The following is a 22,816-nucleotide window of genomic DNA, read 5'->3' as shown; positions in this document are numbered from 1 at the left end:
GAGGCGTAGCTGGCAAGCGGCAGAGACGGAGCAGGCCGACCACCAGCTGGCCCAGCCCAAGGGAGGTAAGGCACCCGCCGGAAAAGGGGAAAAAATGGCGGACAAAAAAAATGGCGGACAGCCTTGCTTGGCGACCCCCGTGAAATGGTCGATCGACCCCAAATGGGGTCCCGACCCACAGGTTGAGAACCACTGCTTTAAATACATTAACACTGAAGAATGTCTTGCTATCAGCCCAGCCTTTGCTTGTTTCCCTACCACCCTCTGCCATTTCCTAATCATTTTTAGCAATGGCAACCATCAAGTTATTGTTCCTTAAAAAAAAGGGGTGAACAGCCTTCCCAGTGCTAGGGACCACTGTGATTTATAACACTGGGCAAAGGGCAGAGGAAGTATACGGGAGGCAAATTTCTCATTTTCATCATTGAAGAGCTTCAAAACAAATCATTCTGCCAAAATTCAGTAGCTAAATCTGGGCAGTGCAATTTGAGGACATGGGAGGATGGAACTGAGTGGTTTTTTCCAAGGATGGAAATGGAGCACGTTGCCTTCCAGAGATTTTCCTGCTTCATGTTTTCTGTCTCGGAGCTATTCAAGCAAAAGGGAATCCACGTGAATGGCTCTAGTGTTAGCCAGTTAATTCTAATGTGCTTGATCATGAAGCAAACATTCATGACTACAGACTGTCAATCAAACTGAATTCATTATAGTTGCTTTCAAGCCTTTAGTTACAGACCCACACCGCCGCAAAGAGGGACCAGCCCTACCCAGATGCTGCTTACCATCTCTTGACATCCCCACCGCCAGACACTTCTTGAAGCGGCAGTGCTGGCAGCGGTTGCGATTCATACGCATGATCATGCAATTTTCATTCTTCACGCACATCTTGTAGTTGATGTTCTGCTGGATGCTCCGGCGGAAAAAACCCTGAAGGCACCAGGAAAGAGGAATGGGGAAAGAGGAGGTGAACCAACAAATGGACACATGTAAAATGAATCTACTGGTTTTTAGCTTTCTACGCTGCTTGGTGTCAGCTTTGGGGTATCCCTCATGCCTTTTTTTCTTAATGTTGGCTGAAGACATCTAAGAAAACAAAAGTTAGTTTATCCTCCCTTGGATTCCAGAGAGTCAACTGAGCAACTGGCAAGTTGGTAGGCTCTAGCTACTTGGAAGAAAATACATGGCTGAAACATTCCTTGTTTTGCCAACTGAATTGCTGAAGGACTGGAAGATGCTGGACAGTGCTACTGCTTAGCAGTGGAAATTCTGGTTGTAAGTCGAGAATTATTGGTATTGTGGTTCTTATTTTAGAGAAATCAAACAGCTAACAGAGAATCCAACTTGTGGATTAATAAATTAATCCAATTTGTGTGTTAATGGAGACTCCAACTAAACTAATTTCTCTTTAGCCTGGAATCAAAACCAAAACTCAATATGGATTCAAGTTGCACATGCCGCCAATAGGTCTGCCAGTGTAGGATTTCATATTAGGTATCCTAAATATTTTAGACTTCGAAAGAACAGGGTATTTGATTCTTTTGAACACTGGTGTTGAAAAGGCTCCCGAGTGCACCAATGGATAGCTAAGAAAACAAGCTAGTGGGTCATCAAATAAAACCACCCAGGGTTTTCAGCAGAGACTGAAGTGACCAGATTCAAATTATCATACTTTGGAAATTTATATGCTGGGAAAGATAGCAAGAAAAATAAGAAAAGAATGAGTAGCATCAAGGTTGATGGACTCAATTATAGTGGTAATGGGTACACTGGAAGATCTGAAGGACCAGATTAGGAAAAGATCAACCTGGAGAAAAACCCATCTACATCGTCACTAAAAACTGACATCACCTTCAGGGCACATGATCAATCAATCCACCTTGAGCATTTCAACTTGAATTATTTTTAAACAAAGATGTTTTTAAGTCTTCTACAGACTTGTCATAATAGAAACAAACAAAAGAGGAAGAAAGCAAGAAGATGCACCTACCTTACATCCTTCACAAGCGTGAACCCCATAGTGGAAGCCTGAAGCAATGTCTCCACAAACTTTGCAAAGCAACACCATCCCACCAGTCTCTGCAAAGGAAGAGAAGAACTGATCTTAATTCCCTGCCAGGCCCAAGTTTCTGATCCAATCTCTCTCTTCTCTGTCCTGGCCCACTGAAGTAACTTTTCCTAACTTGTCTATGGAGCTTCTCAATTACCCAGGTCATGGTTGTCCCAAAGGTGCTTTTTCCATCAGGAAGCCGGACTTTCTTTTTTTTTTTTTTTACTATGAAAACGTTTTGCGTCTCATCTAAGAAGCTTCTTTGGTTCAGAACGGAACATTTTCAAAGAAAAGAACCAAGAAAGTCCAAATGCCACTTGGAAAAAGGACCTTTGGGTTTCCCCAACTTGCTGTCCTCCAGACGCAATACATGTCAACTTCTATAATCCCAGTCAGCATGCCTGTAGGATTTGGAAATGGAAGTTCAGCAGACTTAGAGAATAACAATTGGGAAGGGCTGACAGTGCCAAACTAGCTCCATCAGAATGGAATCCATCTGAACTTTTATTTAAAATGGAAATAACAATGGCCACGTGCACATCTGTACAGAAAGACTTTGCACGTTGGACTACCACCTGTTTAAACATGTTTTACTGACTAATTCACAACTGACTAAATTCACACCTCTCACATTCAGCAGAACCCAAAATTCAAAAGCCATGATTCACTATTGTCATAAGGGACCAAAAGCTTAATGCTGCATGGGAACCTTGTCAATATATTTGCAAAAGCTTACTGTAGATAAAACAATATTATACCTCCAATAAGGAGGGTTTCAAAATTTCAAGGGACTGGGTGGATCTATGCCCTCTTTAATGGTTCACTTTTTTGTTTGAAGCAAAACGGTTTTGAGCAATGGGTGATTTTTAACATTTGATTAAGTCAGAAAATGAGTACACCCAAAAGAGCAGTAATTACCTTCAAGGAGAATAACAGTTCTTGGTCTTTCTATCAGGACTCCAAGTCCGCACAGACACAATGGAATGATTATTAACTATCTTGAATTGTAGTTTTCATAGAAATAATCTCCCTGACAAGATCGAATGGCTTTTGAGCTTCTAGATCTGGGACTTTAATCCATCTGGTTCAGGATGAGGTTGCACTACCGCAGATAGACCCAGTTCTCAACTTGGGAGTTCTCCTGGACTTGTGATCCCTGCTCAAAGAGCAAGTGGCACTCATGGCAGGAGAGCCTTTGTACAACTCCAGTTGGTGCTCCAGTTGCAGCCTTTCCTGAATCAGGAGTCCTTGCATTCAGTCATTCAATCCCTGTCATCTCACGTACGGACTGCTGCAATGCGCTCTATATGGGATTATCCTTGAAGAGCATTCAGAAGCTTCAAGCTTCAAATAAATCCATACAAATACTTTCCTATCATTATTCCTTACTGCAGAAAGAGCAGGGTTGGACTACAGGCAAAAGAATCTGTGGCTTCCTTAAGACTGCCTAGCAAGCACAGCCTTGCTTGTAACTCATATCCTTAGCCTCAATTCTCAGCCATCACTTCCAGAATCACCTTGTAGTCCAAAGATTTTCCTTTTTTTGCTCTTAAAGCAGAAAATGCAGAAAAATAAGAATACGAGCATTGGGTCCAATCTAAGACTTATTCCATCTCTTCTTGTATGTCAGAAAACCTATACTAAACCGAGAAGAGGAGATATATGTGGAAGAATCACTTACTTGTGAAAGTGCTGGTGGCTCCATTCTGCTTGGCGGCAGGCACCTTATTTGATGTTGGGGGTAGCTGGCCCTTGCTGGGGTAGCAGATCCCTTCAGGAAACTGGAAGGCTACCTTGGGTGAAGAGGGGGAGCTGGCCTGCTGTGGCTTGATGGCTCCAATCTCGGTGAGGGTCAGCTCTTCTAACGAGGATGGCAGTGAGTGTTGGGGTGAAGACACCAGATATCCACTGGGAGGGCTGCCTGGAGTGGGGCTGGAGCCAGCTGTTGAACCCACATAGAGGATCACGCCACCTGGTGTATGAGAAGGAAGAGGGAAGTTGAACCCAGTGCAGAATAAGAAAGATGACTTTGATGGAGATAGGCAGGAACTATTTACCAAGGCAAAAGGGACTGAGACAATAAAAAGTCCAGAACAATAAAATAGCATTTGGAAGCAGGTCAGGCAGAGACCTCCCTAATTTACTGGAGGGGGAGGAGGTGGTGGTGGTGGTACAGCACAATCAGACTTGCAAGATTCTAGTTATTATAGCCAATCTCAGTAAAAGTAGTTTTAGCCTTCCTGAGGAGTCAATTCCTGATCTGTCTAGGCCGACAACCAGGAACTATGGATGGCACTGCAGAGGGAGTTAAGAAGAATCTGCAAAACATGGCTGCCTTCTAAGTCAGTATTATGGCTGGAAATCTCTGCAAGAGCACACATTTGGGAAAGAATAATGAGCCACTGAATACATATCCTGTCCAATGATGACGCTACCCAATACCCCACTGATTTAACTCACACTATTCCGACCCTGGTTTGCCTCAAGCATGTCACGTAGTTCAAACAAAATAAAGATAGTCTCTTTATAGAGAGATATGTTACTATCAACCCCACCATCAATCTGATCAACCCACTGGGTTATGCCTGCATGATTTATGTCTGACTAAAGCAAATATCTGTGAAGCACATACTATAGCTGGCCTGCCAGATGCCTCCCTGCCTTCATTACAATTCCAAGCAAGCAGACAGGCAAGTTGTTTCTGAAACAAGACTGGTAGGTTGCGTTTGGCTGGATGGGTCGTAAACTATGCAAGCTTCCAGTAGTCTGTTGAAAGAAATAAGACCTGCATTTCTAGTTCACCCGTTCAAGAAACCCAAGTTCCTACATATGAAAAAGCGAAGGACATTTCCAAGCAACAGAAAACTATACCTGAAAAGCTACAACCTTCATTTCCTAGCTTTGCGTACTGGCCAAAGAAGAGCAGAATTCATGCACTTAGAACAGAGGGGTCAAACTGCCGTCCCACGGGCCTGATGCGTCATGCTGAAACCGCACCCACCCCAGCTCCATCAATGGAGGGGGGGGAAATCGCGATACGTCGCAACATGTCATGTGATTTAGAAGGTCTCACTGTCTGTGGGTAAGCAGAGACAGAGAATGGAAGCAGTTTCTACAATAGCCGACACTGCTGTGCTGTATTTCCACAGGCCTTAACAGCCTGCCTACACAAATCACATTCTTAGTTGGAGCATACAGAGGTCAAAAATCTGCATTCACATTATCAGAGAGTGCTTCCAGACAAAGCCTTGAGTATGCAATTCCTGTGAGTTGTTCACAGCTCTTGGGGGGGGGGGGGATGGGGGATATAAGCAGCCAAGCCACAGCATCTTCTCACTTTCAACCTTCTTGCATTCCTTTTAATTTTTTTAAAAAATAAGGATAATGCAATAGTAACTGCACAAGACGCCACAAAGCAAACAGATCCTTCTTATTCCTCAACTGCCATTTACAAATGGCAAACAAACAACAAACAACCCCCACCTTAAGCCTGGCACTGCTACAGGGACACAGAAAAACGATGACTCCATTTTTCCTATTGCAGCTTGGAAAGGCCTTTACAAAGACGGTAGGCCACCAACAGAGTTCAGCCTTTATGCTGCCGAACTGCCACTCAGTCCTAGCAGAAACAAAAATAAGAATCTGCTATGTACCCAGATGGCAAGCTTTCCTGCCCAAGAGGGACCCTGCCATACGCTACAAGCTGTAGTAGAGGAGAGACACACAGCTAAATTGCAACATGAGCATTTATTCGGCACTCGTGATTTAAGGCCACCCTTCTAATTCTTGCCCCTGGTAAGACACACAGTAAACAAGTGTCTCATTTTTCCAGCCTTCTTTGTGCCAACAGGTTGGCCTGCCAAACTATATATGGGATGTCAGAGAGGAGGAAGTTGGGAAACTGGATTTGAACTAGGTCACTATCACCCAAAATCATCATTCCCCCCCGGGAAAATGGGACTTTTTATAGAGAAATCCGTACCGAGACTAGACGAGAGACCGACAACGGTTCATGCAGAGTTCCATGTTTCGGTTACTGGTCGACTTGCGTACGTCCGAGGTACACTGAGAACCTGTTCCGGTCCCTTTGTCGGCCTTCGCACCGGGTTCTCCGGGTCAGACATCTTTTGATCCCGTTTGCTTAACGACATACAAACACACAAATCCCAGAGCTCTGCAGAAAGTCATTCCAGAAAATAACTCCTAAGCCAGCATTGCTTTTGATTCTGGGCAGAGCTTTTCACCCTGGTTCCCAGGGAATAATTAAAAATGGTAGGATTACCATTCCATAATTTTAGACAGCAGATTTAAGACTATTGGATAATAAAGCAACAGCCTGTCATGAAGTTACAAATAGAGGAATATCAAGATGGAGCTCCACCTTGCACAGACATCCAGCCAAAGCAAGGAATTAATTAGGGAAGGTCAACTCACAACTAAAGTAGTCCAAGCCAGGTGAAAGTCCTTTATCTGATAAAGGCTATTAGGTCAGATTTGCAGGCTAACCTGTGCTCCTAAGGCCTCTTCCTCAGTTCCACGTAACTGTAGCATAACAAGCTCCAGTAACCACTTGGGGGGGGCATATCTTCACGAGATTGCTTTTGTCTCATCTTCAGTTATTGATGGAAGCACCTTAGTCACTTTTAGCTGCTCCAGTTTTAAAGTAACATTTTCTCTCTTCTTCTAACACAATATTTTTGTTCACTGTTGATACGGTTATTGACATCAAGGCTAGGATATGCCCAGCTTCAACTCACCCGTTTAGGCTGCTGTAGGCCTCACCTTTCCCTTCTGATCATTAGATGTGACTTGGGCTGTAGGCAAAGTCTAATACCTGGCTTCTGCCTGGGTAATGCTTAACTGGCATTTTTTATAGCACTTGTCTTCTTAAAAGTACAGGGCTTAGATCTTTTCTGAGAACGCATTGGTCTTGTATTATTTTTTTTTTAAAAAAAAACCAACTATTGCTCTCCTGAGGCCTAGCCCTTTAATGTACAGTTCAATTTAAACCAGGAAACAGACTTGGTTTGCTGTGTGCTGTGTGTTCTATCAACATTGGGTGTATTACAGGTTTTCCACTACTTTTTGCCAAAAAGTAGGCTTTGAATGACCGTATTTTTGTTATTTGTGAGACTTTCATACAAGCACCAGAACGGTTGCATTTAAGTTGTCCTAAGTGGGTAGGGAAAAGGCACCATTTTGCCTATTCCATTCTGGCTCAGCAGCACTCAGTGCCATGGTGATAAATGCTATTTCATGGAGCCTTTCACAATTATATGTTCTACCAGTTCTTTCCAGTCACTGCCTGCTGTGAGGTCAGAACTGCCCTCTTTGGTCATTCACTGCCAGCCAGTACTACCATTCCTTGGCAGAACAAATCAAGGAGTCAGGTCACTTGTTTTTGTTTTGTTTTTTTAAACAAATTTTATTGGTTTTCCAGTTTTACATTAAATATTCGGAAAGCAGCGTGCTGATTGGGTAATCAGTGATTCAATAACACAGTCTTTGGTACATATCTCAGGTTATATCATCAGAAATTCCTTCTCTATTTCCCTTAACATTTGCTGTATCACATTTAGGCTAGTAGATTTCTAATTATAACAAACTTAGTTAAAGCATTTATCAATATATTTTTTGCTTATACATATCCATGTCCTGTTTTGAGTTTTACCTAATTTTTAATTTTTAATTACAATATTCCAATTTAACTTTTAATATCCATAGTGTTTGCGCTTCGAACTATTGCTTAGCCCAGATAATATAGATGATGGACTTGAGATAATAAAGGACACTCAATTAGTAAGTGATGATGTATTAGGATGAGAAATAGAAAATGTTTATGAAATAAGAAGATTATATTTAAGTAAGTAATATGTATATTCTAGATATGATAACTTTTATGTAGTGAAATAAAGGAAATTTGGATTACCCGGAGTCAGGTCACTTGTTGATTGCTCCCTCCTACTTCACCTCCAGCATGCCTGAGATCTATCAGCTGGACTATTTTTAAACAAGGATTTCGCTCTCTTTGAGGTGTGCAGGAGGTGAGGCACCAAGCAGAAGTCTCAGGAGAGCATCCACCTGCCTCAGTCTGCACCTGCCATCCAATTTTTGGGCAACATGACAGGTAGTTAAGCCTATTATTTCTAGCATCTGGCTAGGTTGTCCTACCTGCCTACTCAAAGGAGTGGTTAACAGCATGTTAAAGCAAGTCTTCTGAAAAGCCCTCAGTTTTCAATCTGGCTGAACAGGAACAGATCTAACCATTTCTCCATCCAGCCCAATATTGCGTGCTCTAGGCATTTCTTCAGGATATGAACCTGGTAAGATCTTCCATATTAATTGCAACATGATCTTCCCTAACTGGGGAGATATCAAGAAAACAAAACATATGCCCTTCCCACCTAGGTCTGGACCTACCCCACAGACAGCTCTCCCTTTTGCTTCTTGGACCCTCTCACCTCCACCCTTACATTATAATTTGTCATATTCTTTTGCTACCTCCAAATTTTTTTCACCCCCTATATAAATACTTTGTAAAATGGGCCACAGAGGTTTAGCAGAAGCCAATCTTCCCCTTACATCTGTGTCTAAACCTAACACATCCACAAGGAACCCACAGCAAAACTGGAAATGTACTTTCCAAGTGAATCTCTCTACACTGATCTTCCCACTGACAGAAGGAGTTTCAACCGCCTCCACGACCAATTCTATCCTGCAAAACCTCTGGCTTGAAAAACATGTGCCCCAAATAAACAGCCTTTCTTTTCCATTTTCACAGGCATAGTGGGGCTTAAAAGGGCTTCAGGGAATGCTGCCAACTTTAAAACCATTTTGGCCTTGTATCCAATGAGAACATGCTCAGAGGGCGGCTGTGAGTCATCAGGAGTCTTTCTGCTTTGGCTTCAAGCATACGTGAACTCCGCCTCCCTGGATTAGAAAGATGGTCCAACCATCTTCAAACGTACAACAATAAACTCAAATAATGAGAAAGCTCAGCAATAACAAAGCTGAAACAATAAAGCTCTTGGCCTCAGCGTTAATGAGTTATCCCTTGATTTTATTGTCAGGTTTGCAATGATCAAGGAAGCAAATTGCGCCTAACCCTGAGAAGGCCTAAGGATCACTTTGGAAGCGCCAGAGATGCTAACACAAGGGCAGATGTAATATTTTCAGTAATTTTGAAGCCATGGGAGAAAACAATTGGGGTATTTTTTTGCCTGGAAAAGAAAAAACAGACATGGAAACTTTAAAATGTTGTAATTTTTGTCTCTAACTATAAGCTGCAGAATCCTAAGAAACCTAAGCTTTCTTAATTTGGTCAGTTTGACAAACCAGAAAACAGCAACAATAAAGGCAGAAATAAACCACATGAACATAAAACAAAATTATGTCCTCTGATGCCTAATGGCAAACAGAGCCAACAAGCTCCAAAATAAAGTATTATCAGCAATCCCATAAGCAAACTGGGAGCTGAATCCTTGGGGGGGGGGGAGTCTGAAATCAGTTCACACTTCAGCCTAAGAGCTGAATTGTTCTCCTTGTGCTCTATTTACAAAAAATTTAGCACTCTGGAATTTGAGATAAAACTCAGGGCTTTTTTTCTCATAGAACGCCTAGAACGGAGTTCCGGTACCTTTTTTGGATGGAACCTTGTAGGGTAGGCAAGGCAGGTTGTATGACATGTGTGAGTTCCGGCACCTTTTTTTTTTTTTTTTTAGAAAAAAAGTACTGATAAAACTTACTACAAATTAATAGAAAACATGTGGAAGGAATAAAGGATAGCAATCCATAATATACTGCATTCATTATTCCAAAGAAATTTCATTGGTGGCTTTTTATTCTTGCCATCATTTTTTACTTTTCCTGAAAAAAATTTAAAAAGACCTGGGGGAAAAATGAAAAATTCCCTCTTTTCTCATTTTTCTTCTTCTACCATTTGCACTTCTAAACAAGAGAATAAGTCTATTCTCTTAGTTCTTGGAATAAGTCCAAGGAAATTTTTCATCCCACACGTTTATCAATTGGTTTGGTGAAGTACACTAGCACTGCCAAGAAATTGCCTCAAACTCTTTTCTAAAGTAATGTTTGAGAGACCATGGGCAAACAATAGGCACCAACTGCTTGGATGTTGCATTCCATTGCAGAAAGGCATTACAGGGGACCTACAACCCCAATTGGGACCAACACTTCCATTGCTAAGTAAGGTGGTTGTTAAGTGAGTTATGCCCAATTTTATGGCCACTTTTGTCATTATTGTTAAGCAAAATCACTGTAGTTAAGTAAATCCAGTTTCCCCCATTGCTTTTCAGAAGCTGGCTGGAAAGGTTGCAAACCGCAATCACATGACCCCAGGACACTGCAACTATCATAAGTACATGCCAGTTGCCAAGCACCATAAATTCTGATCACATGACTGTGGGGATGCTGCAATGGTGGCAAGTCCCTTTTTTCAGTGCCACTGTAACTTTGAATAGTCACCAAATGAATGGTTGTAAGTTGCCTATAGCAGCTCACTTTAATAGAGGGATGTTCTAGGCCTTTCTGCAATGGAATGCAACATCCTTACCATAGTAGATGCCTACGTGGGGGGGCACTGCCTTTCACCGATTATTGTGATCCCTTAAGGAAATCAAGGATAGACTAGCAGGTTTATAAAATATCAGAAATCTTTTGTGGACTTTTTGCTGAAAAATGGATACAACACTTTTGAAATTACCAATTGAAAAGGGCTAGATATGGGAAGAAATGATTTATGCAATATAACTTTAAGGGTGGGGGGAGTGATATTTTTGCAAATGCTGTAAATATTAGAAATTACTTCTTTAAATATCTTTTTATTTCTCTCTTTTACTTTTTGCACATTCTATTTTTCTTTATATTCCTTTTTTCTTTTAAACTCATTTTGTATTATCTTTTATTACTGTTAAAACAATTAAAAATTACTTGGAAAAAAAGATAGGGTACCAAGTTAAAAAACCTAGCAATCAAATTTAGTGAAGGTTGAGCCTTCATGAAATTCCATTCATTCTAGTAGGGAAATGAAGCATATACAATACTAAATTAAGTCCTTAGTATGGAATTAATGATACTTAACATTTATCCTCCTTTTCTTCAGAGGAAATAATACTGCATGAAAAAAGCATATTAAATCACAGGAAACCATACAAAATACAAAAACGGCATAGGGGGAAAGGGGCAGATTTACACTGAGCTCAGAGATATTTGTGTGTATGTGTGCGAAAGAGAAAGAGAGAGAGAAGTGTTATTTCAAACTGAGCTCTCCTGCTGACTATATATGTAGGGGTTTTTTTTAGCAGTGTGACCAAGTGGTTTGACCCTATCTTCTTTTGATAAGTTTTTTCAACTTCCTACTCCAGGCCACAACTCTAGCTCCTCCCCATCAAAGACTAACACAGGCTGAATCTTAGTTTCTGATAGTAGACAAGGTTAGTTAGGTGCTGCCATCTGCTGAGGTGAGGATGTGTAAAGGCTACCTAAAAAAAAAAAAAAAAGAACAGACAACCTATAAGGAAATTCTATTTCTGCTATTCCTTTCATGCTAATTTTCTACTTCCAGGATGTTGCTGTTTTAAATATAATATAAATTACATCTCTCATCTACAAGAGTAAAAAAACCAACAACCCAGTTTATTATATTTTTGTACAGCAGTATCTGCTAGTTCATTCTGCTGTAGAAATCCAAAACTTGGACAAAGTACTATTTAATGGAATTCACTTTGAAGCAGGCATGCAAAAGAACCATTGAGAGAGAGTCAGTTGGGTGTAGTAGTTAAGGTGACATAATAGAAACAGGGAGATTGAGTTCTAGTTCCACTTTAGGCACAAAACCAGCTGGGTGACCTTAGGCCCACTCCTCTCTCGTAACCCTAGAAAGGAGGTAAGGGCAAAGTGCTTCTAAAAAACCATGCCAAGAAAACTGCAGGGACCAATCTAAGTAGTTCCGGATATTCAATATGCCCTTGTAGGCATACACACACACATCCAAAAAAGGACATGCATAAGTTTTGGTGAAAAATTGAGACAAGCACTAAACAAAACCAAGCCACCTTGGGTTTCCAACCCCTAATTCCTAATCTAATGGTATTTCCTGTACAAATTTATACACAATTGCTATCTGCTTTTAAATCATGTCCAGTTAACAATAGTTTAACGAACTCTAATTATGGTAGACCAGTTACTAATTGTAGAACTGGTGTATCTGGCTAGAGGCAGATAAACTCCATTTTTATTTAAACTCCATTTTTGTCTCTGTTTTTGGGTCTTCACTCTGCCTGTATATTCCTGGAAGGATCATGTGGTATCATTATCAAAGAACTCCACACCCAGAGAAGCAGCTGATTTAGGATTAACTCCTTTTTCTTGTTGTGGATAAATTATGTAAAAGTTTTTCATACTTAACTTCCAGCTTTATCAGTTATAGATAGAAGGAACCTACCTTCAGGGAGAGCCATCCTCTATTAGGGGTGTGAATATTTTTCTGCTTTGAGAATTGCTTGTTAATAATCCATGTTTTTTGTTCTTCAGAAGTTTTATAAAAAATTGCAAATTGTTATTTGTGATTGGGTCCTGGAAGCACCTCTTTGTTTCTCTACATAATCTATAAATTGCTATTTCCCTGCCTTGTGGGATAATTGGTTCCATTGAACCAGAAAAAATGTTCCCAGCATTTGATTGGGCCAATCTACAGTTTGGCCAACATTTAATACCTGCACAAGAGAGCACTAGAAAAAATCAGGAATGGTGGAGAAGCTGAAAAAGCCCAGGAAGGCAAGGATGGAAAACTGCTATTGCAAGTAAAACAGTGCAGATGTAACCCTATAGCACAATGTTTCTCAACCTTGACAATTTTAAGGCATGTGGACTTCAACTCCCAGAATTCCACAGCCAGCATTGCTGGCTGTGGAATTCTGGGAGTTGAAGTCCACATGCCTTAAAATTGTCAAGGTTGAGAAACACTGCGTGATAGCAGGGGTGCACAATTAATTTTCCCAAGGGGCCATATGAGAAACTGGGACTGTTGTGGATGGCTAAACCAATAGATTCAATACATTACTGTGAAGGTCCATATGTATGCACCATGCACATATGTAAATTGAAAAAAATAGTCACCTTCAAAATAACAGCAATGCAGTTCTATTTGCATGCATGGTGTATACTTATTTACATTTCACTTCTAATTTCCAACTGACCTCATTTGGGTCAGACAGGGACAACCAAAGGGAAGGATGTAGCCCAGGGGCAGTAAAATGTCCAGTTCTGCCCTAAAAGTGACCAGGTGAGCTTGGCTTGATGGCATCTTCTTGAAAATAAATCTTCATCCACTGCAGTATGGATTGTTTATGTTGTCCAGGCATTCTAGATCTAGGAGATGCTGTCTTCAGGCAGGCCTTTGGAGACCAAGTAAAGAAAGCTACCTTAATGGCTTGCGGGCTGTTTTGTATTTGGAACACATTTTATTTGCAGCAATAGCTACTTCAAATGCATCTTGGTAGAGGAAATTTCTCTGATTTCTATTCCTAACAGAAGGAACAGGCTCTTCAAAGGGAAAGTAAACACAATTAATTTTCTATCTTCAAAATAGAACATACGGATTCCCCTATCTTCTCTCTGAGTAAAGCTCAGCATTATGAAAGGCTTGCAATGACCTAGTTGAGATTTTAGCAATTTAACTTTCATGTCCCCAATTCCAGTTAACCCCCAGGCAAGGGATTCTCTGCATTTAAAAAAAATATTGTAAACAAANTGCTCTATTTACAAAAAATTTAGCACTCTGGAATTTGAGATAAAACTCAGGGCTTTTTTTTCTCATAGAACACCCAGAACGGAGTTCCAGCACTTTTTTTGGATGGAACCTTGTAGGGTAGGCAAGGCGGGTTGTATGACATGTGTGAGTTCCGGCACCTTTTTTTTTTTTTTTTAGAAAAAAAGCACTGATAAAACTTATTACAAATTAATAGAAAACATGTGGAAGGAATAAAGGATAGCAATCCATAATATACTGCATTCATTATTCCAAAGAAATTTCATTGGTGGCTTTTTGTTCTTGCCATCATTTTTTGCTTTTCCTGAAAAAAATTTTAAAAGACCTGGGGAAAAAATGAAAAATTCCCTCTTTTCTCATTTTTCTTCTTCTACCATTTTGCACCTAAACAAGAGAATAAGTCTATTCTCTTAGTTCTTGGAATAAGTCCAAGGAAATTTTTCGTCCCACACGTTTATCACTTGGTTTGGTGAAGTACACTAGCACTGCCCAGAAATTACCTCAAACTCTTTTCTAAAGTAATGTTTGAGAGACCATGGGCAAACAATAGGCACCAACTGCTTAGGATGTTGCATTCCATTGCAGAAAGGCATTACAGGGGACCTACAACCCCAATTGGGACCAAAACTTCCATTGCTAAGTAAGGTGGTTGTTAAGTGAGTTATGCCCAATTTTATGGCCACTTTTGTCATTATTGTTAAGCAAAATCACTGCAGTTAAGTAAATCCAGTTTCCCCCATTGCTTTTCAGAAGCTGTCTGGAAAGGTTGCAAACCGCAATCACATGACCCCAGGACACTGCAACTATCGTAAGTACATACCAGTTGCCAAGCACCATGAATTCTGATCACATGACTGTGAGGATGCTGCAATGGTGGCAAGTCCCTTTTTTCAGTGCCACTGTAACTTTGAATAGTCACCAAATGAATGGTTGTAAGTTGCCTATATCAGCTCACTTTAATAGAGGAATGTTCTAGGCCAGTGGTTCTCAACCTTTTTAATGCTGCGACCCCAACCGGTTGTAAGTCGAGGACTAAAGCGGTCATAAGTCAAGGACTAAACTGGTCGTAAGTCGAGGACTACCCAACCGGTCGTAAGTCGAGAACTTTCTCTGCCCGGGAGCGCCGCGCATGCGTGGTTCCGCCCCCTGCGCCGGCCGAGGTGTAGCTGGCAAGCGGCAGAGACGGAGCAGGCCGACCACCAGCTGGCCCAGCCCAAGGGAGGTAAGGCACCCGCCGGAAAAGGGGGAAAAAATGGCGGACAAAAAAAATGGTGGACAGCCTTGCTTGGCGACCCCCGTGAAATGGTCGATCAACCCCAAATGGGTTCCCGACCCACAGGTTGAGAACCACTGCCTTAAGGGAATCAAGAATAGACTAGCAGGTTTATAAAATATCAGAAATCTTTTGTGGACTTTTTGCTGAAAAATGGATACAACTGAGTTAAATACTTTTGAAATTACCAATTGAAAAGGCTAGATATGGGAAGAAATGATGTATGCAATGTAACTTTAAGGGTGGGAGCAGTGATATTTTTGCAAATGCTGTAAATATTAGAAATTACTTCTTTAAATACCTTTTTATTTCTCCTCTTTTACTTTTTGCACATTTTATTTTTCTTTATATTCCTTTTTTCTTTTAAACTCATTTTGTATTATCTTTTATTACTGTTAAAACAATTAAAAATTACTTGGAAAAAAAGATAGGGTACCAAGTTAAAAAACCTAGCAATCAAATTTAGTGAAGGTTGAGCCTTCATGAAATTCCATTCATTCTAGTAGGGAAATGAAGCATATACAATACTAAATTAAGTCCTTAGTGTCGAATTAATGATACTTAACATTCATCCTCCTTTTCTTCAGAGGAAATAATACTGCATGAAAAAAGCATATTAAATCACAGGAAACCATACAAAATACAAAAACGGCATAGGGGGAAAGGGGCAGATTTACACTGAGCTCAGAGATATTTGTGTGTATGTGTGCGAAAGAGAAAGAGAAGTGTTATTTCAAACTGAGCTCTCCTGCTGACTATATATGTAGGGGTTTTTTTTAGCAGTGTGACCAAGTGGTTTGACCCTATCTTCTTTTGATAAGTTTTTTCAACTTCCTACTCCAGGCCACAACTCTAGCTCCTCCCCATCAAAGACTAACACAGGCTGAATCTTAGTTTCTGATAGTAGCCAAGGTTAGTTAGGTGCTGCCATCTGCTGAGGTGAGGCTGTGTAAAGGCTACCTAAAAAAAAGAAGAACAGACAACCTATAAGGAAATTCTATTTCTGCTATTCCTTTCATGCTAATTTTCTACTTCCAGGATGTTGCTGTTTTAAATATAATATAAATTACATCTCTCATCTCCAAGAGTAAAAAAACAACAACCCAGTTTATTATATTTTTGTACAGCAGTATCTGCTAGTTCATTCTGCTGTAGAAATCCAAAACTTGGACAAAGTACTATTTAATGGAATTCACTTTGAAGCAGGCATGCAAAAGAACCATTGAGAGTCAGTTGGGTGTAGTAGTTAAGGTGACATAATAGAAACAGGGAGATTGAGTTCTAGTTGCACTTTAGGCACAAAACCAGCTGGGTGACCTTAGGCCCACTCTTCTCTCATAACCCTAGAAAGGAGGCAAGGGCAAAGTGCTTCTAAAAAACCATGCCAAGAAAACTGCAGGGACCAATCTAAGTAGTTCCGGATATTCAATATGCCCTTGTAGGCATACACACACACACACACACACACCCAAAAAAGAACATGCATAAGTTTTGGTGAAAAATTGTGACAAGCACTAAACAAAACCAAGCCACCTTGGGTTTCCAACCCCTAATTCCTAATCTAATGGTATTTCCTGTACAAATTTATACACAATTGCTATCTGCTTTTAAATCATGTCCAGTTAACAATAGTTTAACGAACTCTAATTATGGTAGACCAGTTACTAATTGTAGAACTGGTGTATCTGACTGGAGGCAGATAAACTCCATTTTTATTTAAACTCCATTTTTGTCTCTGTTTTTGGGTCTTCACTCTGCCTGTATATTCCTGGAAGGATCATGTGGTATCATTATCAAAGAACTCCACACCCAGAGAAGCAGCTGATTTAGGATTAACTCCTTTTTCTTGTTGTGGATAAATTATGTAAAAGTTTTTCATACTTAACTTCCAGCTTTATCAGTTATAGATAGAAAGAACCTACCTTCAGGGAGAGCCATCCTCTATTAGGGGTGTGAATATTTTTCTGCTTTGAGAATTGCTTGTTAATAATCCATGTTTTTTGTTCTTCAGAAGTTTTATAAAAAATTGCAAATTGTGATTTGTGATTGGGTCCTGGGAGCACCTCCTTGTTTCTCTACAGAATCTATAAGTTGCTATTTCCCTGCCTTGTGGGATAATTGGTTCCATTGAACCAGGAAAAATGTTCCCAGCATTTGATTGGGCCAATCTACAGTTTGGCCAACATTTAATACCTGCACAAGAGAGCACTAGAAAAAATCAGGAATGGTGGAGAACCTGAAAAAGCCCAGGAAGGCAAGGATGGAAAAATGCTATTGCAAGGAAAACAGTGCAGATGTAACCCTATAGCAGTGGTTCTCAACCTTTTTAATGCCGTGACCCCAACCGGTCGTAAGTCGAGGACTAAACCGGTCGTAAGTCGAGGACTAAACCGGTTGTAAGTCGAGGACTACCCAGCCGGTCGTAAGTCGAGGACTTTCCCTGCCCGGGAGCGCCGCACATGCATGGTTCTTCCCCCTGCGCCAGCCGAGGCGTAGCTGGCAAGCGGCAGAGATGGAGCAGGCCGACCACCAGCTGGCCCAGCTCAAGGGAGGTAAGGCACCCGCCGGAAAAGGGGGGAAAAATGGCGGGCAAAAAAAATGGCAGACAAAAAAATGGCGGACAGCCTTGCTTGGCGACCCCCATGAAATGGTCGATCGACCCCAAATGGGGTCCCGACCCACAGGTTGAGAACCACTGCCCTATAGCACAGTGTTTCTCAACCTTGACAATTTTAAGGCATGTGGACTTCAACTCCCAGAATTCCACAGCCAGCACTGCTGGCTGTGGAATTCTGGGAGTTGAAGTCTACATGCCTTAAAATTGTCAAGGTTGAGAAACACTGCGTCATAGCAGGAGTGCACAAATAATTTTCCCAAGGGGCCATATGAGAAACTGGGACTGTTGTGGATGGCTAAACCAATAGATTCAATACATTACTGTGAAGGTCCATATGTAGCACCATGCACATATGTAAATTGAAAAAAATAGTCACCTTCAAAATAACAGCAATGCAGTTCTATTTGCATGCATGGTGTATACTTATTTACATTTCACTTCTAATTTCCAACTGACCTCATTTGGGTCAGACAGGGACAACCAAAGGGAAGGATGTAGCCCAGGGGCAGTAAAATGTCCAGTTCTGCCCTAAAAGTGACCAGGTGAGCTTGGCTTGATGGCATCTTCTTGAAAATAAATCTTCATCCACTGCAGTATGGATTGTTTATGTTGTCCAGGCATTCTAGATCTAGGAGATGCTGTCTTCAGGCAGGCCTTTGGAGACCAAGTAAAGAAAGCTTGCTTAATGGCTTGCGGGCTGTTTTGTATTTGGAACACATTTTATTTGCAGCAATAGCTACTTCAAATGCATCTTGGTGGAGGAAATTTCTCTGATTTCTATTCCTAACAGAAGGAACAGGCTCTTCAAAAGGAAAGTAAACACAATTAATTTTCTATCTTCAAAATAGAACATACGGATTCCCCTATCTTCTCTCTGAGTAAAGCTCAGCATTATGAAAGGCTTGCAATGACCTAGTTGAGATTTTAGCAATTTAACTTTCATGTCCCCAATTCCAGTTAACCCCCAGGCAAGGGATTCTCTGCATTTAAAAAAAATATTGTAAACAAATCCCCCCTCACCATTTGCTGCTCTCATTTTCACCTCTTAACCAATCCTGACCTATTAAAACCACTCTTCCTGTCCCTCGCCTCCCCCCCCCCAAGCGACCACAGTACTGACCCGCTTCTATGCAACAGGGCTGGGGCGTGAGGTTAATCAAGGCTAACGGCACCACTCAAAACTGTCCTGGTGTTTGCGGTGAGTCAGTGCCAAGGGAGAAGCTTTAAGTGCTGGTTATTTTTAGCCTCTGCCAATAGCTGGAGAAAAGTTTGGACTGCGGGTGAGGGAGCGGGTTGCAAAAAGAAAAAAGAAAAAAAAAAGAGCTCCGGTTCCCAGCTCTTCTTTGCCTCCAAATTCGGGTCAGCGCCTCACGTGTCCTCATCTCGCTCTAGTTGAACGAGTATCAGGAACAGGCAACGTGCTGGAGCCGAGCCAAAGCGGGGCGAGGAGACACCTGACTCACGATTCACGTGGCTCGGCGGCGCAGGCCATTCCGATGGCAGGCGGGGGCTTTTTCGCCCGAATCGCTCGGGATGCAAAAGGAAGGAGCGAGCGAGCGAGAGAGGGAGGGAGGGAGAAGAGGGAAAAGGCCTCTGAGATTTAAACGTTTAACTACGCCTCGAAAGGAACCCCAAAATATCACGGAAGGTGGAATCCTGGAACCCCGAAATGAAATGGAGCGGGGGGGGGGGATTCAGCAACAGAGAGGCGCTTTTGCATTTGCTAACAGCTTTATTGTATCTTATGTAATCAATTAACTTGGTTAAAATAGGGTTGCCTCGTTTGCGGTTCAGCGTGTTGTGCAAAAAGGGCCGAAGTATGGCACAGCAGCTGCAGAGAACTGCACGATCCCAAGAAAAGAAGCAGATGCTTCCCCACGTTGCAGGCAGCTGCCACGGGTATACACACGCGCGCGCGCTATTAATCGCTGTTCTATTGGCACCTTTAGGTTTCACAAAATGGGCTCCTTAAAGCAGCAGTACCTTCCCCCAAGAAAGTCTGAAGAAATCGGCTACTTTAATGAATACCGGAGAGGAGCTGTGGTCTGCCATGTCCGAAGCAAAGTTAATAGCACCAGCTGCTTCCAGATGTGCAACTTAAGCTGTCACCTCCCATGTTCCCCACTGTTTTGCAATTCAGCTAAACTACCAGTGAGAATCCAAAATAGTAGGATGAGTTCATATATCACACTAGGCATGTGTCTGAAGTCTGAATGTAGTCACCTAAATCTACAAACCATGGTTTAACATGAGGTGATTTGTTACTTGTATAGATTATGTTGCAATAAGTGGTAATTTCTAGCCGAGCTTCCCTGATTCTTACTAAAAGATAAACGGATCAGTCCTATTTGGATGGGATACACTAGTGACTAGGAAATTCCTCACTATACAATTCACTGGGAAGTTGGGAAAAATATCCCAGAATGTTTTGAAGTATTTCGAAGAACCATTTCTGATGTCACACAGATGGTCACACAAATTCTGAGTTTGTTATTCACTGAAACAGTCCATCTTTCTTCAGGCCTGAAAAAAATGCAGCTGCATTAAGGAATCTGCAACTTTTAAAGCAACTTTTGATTTACACAGAAGCCTGAAAAAAGGTGGGCTGCTTTAATAAGTAACAGTACTGCTGTGTTGACATAAGGGCTGAAGCATGTCCAAATCATGTGGCTCTATATTGGTGCCAATAAAGCTATTCATGTAATGATCAGGAGTCAAAACTAACTTGAGGAATCCTCAACATTTTACTAGTTTTTATCCCATTATTTCATTATTAAAAACAATCCCCAAATCAGATTGTCATTTAGCACTATTATTTAAATGATACAACCAAAGATAGATGATAAAGCATGCAAATACTAATTGGCAGACAATCTGGAAAAAATAATATGGGAAGAAACCCAATGCACACAACGGGAATACAAGGAAGTGATAGCAACAGTGGACATTTTTACCATAAATAATTCAAGATGGTGAACATATACAATACCTCTTCCTTCTTCTTTTCCCCTAAAATAATAACTTTGTGAGGTAAGTTGGGCTGAGAATGACTGGCCCAAAGTCATCCAGCCAGCTTTCTTGCCTATTGCAGGACTAGAACTCATAGTCTCCTGGTTTATAAGCCATTACCTTCACCACTACATCCAAGAGCAGGAGTCTCCATACTTGGCAACTTTACAACTTGTGGATTTCAACTCCCAAAATTCCCCAGTCAACTTGGGTTACTGAGGAATTCTGGGAGTTAAAGTCCACAAGTCTTAATAGTTGCCAAGTTTGGAGATCCCTGCATAAGAGGCTTGGAGTCTGTAACCTTTTCCTAATTTATAATCTATTCTAGGGGGTGTTAGCAGAGCAGAGCAACCCATATCTAATTCTGAAATTGGTATTTAAGTTGCATTTTTCTCTGCCCATCTCCCCCATGACAAAATGATGAAAAATGCTTATTGCTTATAAAGGTTGGGCATTAATATAATATTCTAAGCCAGAGTACATTTCCCAGCATTCCATTAGAGCAGGTTTTCCCAATATCTACTCCCAAGGCTGTATCTATTGCTGCTGTTGTGTTATTATTTGCAGTACTATTAGTTAAAGTAATATTTATTACTTTCATACATTAACTGTTTTGGGGTTGATAAACAATCCAAAACCTAATTAAGAGGTTAATGGGGTGAAAAGTTTAAGGACGTCTACATTAAATTAAAAATCAGTCTACTGGTTCCATACAGAGCCAGTTCAAAATAAGGATACTTTTACTTAACAGCCCTGGTGGAGCAGTGGTTAGAATGCAGTATTGCAGGCAAACTCTGCCCACAGCCTGGAGTTTGATCCTGACTGGCTCAAGGTTGACTCAGCCTTCCACCTTTCTGAGATTGATAAAACGAGGACCCAGATTGCTGGGGACAATATGCTGACTCTTTAAACTGCTCAGAGGGTACTGTAAAGCACTATGAAGTGGTAGATAAGTCTAAGCACTATTGCTATTAACCTTCAAAAAGCTTTAAACCTGTATATGAGTGAACCCCAGTTATAAAATGGCCTTGCAAACAGACATACCAACTGAGCCTATATGTCATACCAAGCCAGAACTAAGTAAAATACATTATGGTTTAATATGACGTAGAACCCCCCCCCCTTTTCTTCTAATAGATCAAACTATGGCCCCTTTATGATTTGTAGACTTCAACTCCCAGAATTCCTTAGCCATCAATGATTCAATTCTGGGAGTTGAAGTCCACAAGTCATAAAAGGGTCATAAGTTCCCCACCCCTGTAATAGATGTATGCTTACAGTTCAACACAAAGTAGGACTTGTTTTTGCCTTATGTTGAACTACAAGTACAGGAGTCTTAAGACCATTTGTTTAATGGCCATGCAAAGTTACGATACTGCTGAAAAAAGTGACTCATGGCCAGTCTTCATACTTATGACCGTCACAGCATCTCTGCAGTCAGATCATCAAAATTTGGGTGTTTGGCAACTGGTATATATTTATGGCAGTTGCAGCATCCCAGAGTATGACATAACCGCCATTTACAATCTTCTCAGGGGGCTTCGGACAAGCAAAGTCAAATGGGGGAACCTGGTTCACTTATAACTATGATTCACCTAACAACCGTGCCTTAAAAAGGTCATAAAATCAGGCACAACTTAATGACATCACTTATCAATGGAAGTTGCAATCCCAACTGTAGTCCTAAATTGAGGACTACCTGTAATAGGGCAAAGTAGCGATATCCCTGGCTGGTGGCGTTGTCAAGGAAGGACTTGGACACAAAGCTCTTTCCTTTGAAGCTGAATGAGCACCCATTAGCTGCTAAGGAGGGGTCTCCGTAAGACCATTTTGTCTGCAGAGTCTTAAAATATGGAACTGCATGGCTGTTTGCAACTTGTCAAAGTGAATTGCTATACACAAGGTCAGTACATCTGGTCAGTGTATCTTCACAGCTGTCAGCAATTCTAATTTCTACATTGACTCTTGCAAGGTTTTAAAACCTGCCTTTTAAAAAATTTTATTGCAGCTTTTTGTAGCAAATGGCCCTCTCTGCAGAAGCAATCTCCTTGCTGCATTGCCCTTCTCTCAGCGGCATGATTTTCA

General features: G+C 41.1%; 1 protein-coding gene across 1 annotated transcript in view; it reads right to left on the bottom strand.

Moving 5' to 3' along the window:
* The window catches only part of LOC107288509 (nuclear receptor subfamily 1 group D member 2-like), a 43,772-nt gene that overhangs the window by 6,267 nt on the left and 14,689 nt on the right, over positions 1 to 22,816 (bottom strand). The window contains exons 2-4 of the mRNA XM_015817136.1: positions 3,729 to 4,019; positions 1,988 to 2,076; positions 783 to 927 (exon numbers count right to left, since the gene is read on the bottom strand). Of these exons, the coding sequence (XP_015672622.1) occupies positions 783 to 927; positions 1,988 to 2,076; positions 3,729 to 4,019 (525 nt within the window). The remainder of the gene's footprint in view (positions 1 to 782; positions 928 to 1,987; positions 2,077 to 3,728; positions 4,020 to 22,816) is intronic.

Source organism: Protobothrops mucrosquamatus, unplaced genomic scaffold, assembly GCF_001527695.2.
Source record: "Protobothrops mucrosquamatus isolate PMUCROS unplaced genomic scaffold, P.Mucros_1.0 scaffold555, whole genome shotgun sequence".
Lineage (NCBI taxonomy): Eukaryota > Metazoa > Chordata > Lepidosauria > Squamata > Viperidae > Protobothrops > Protobothrops mucrosquamatus.
The sequence above is the reverse complement of the archived record's forward strand: the minus strand, read 5'-3'. Positions and strand labels throughout refer to the sequence as shown.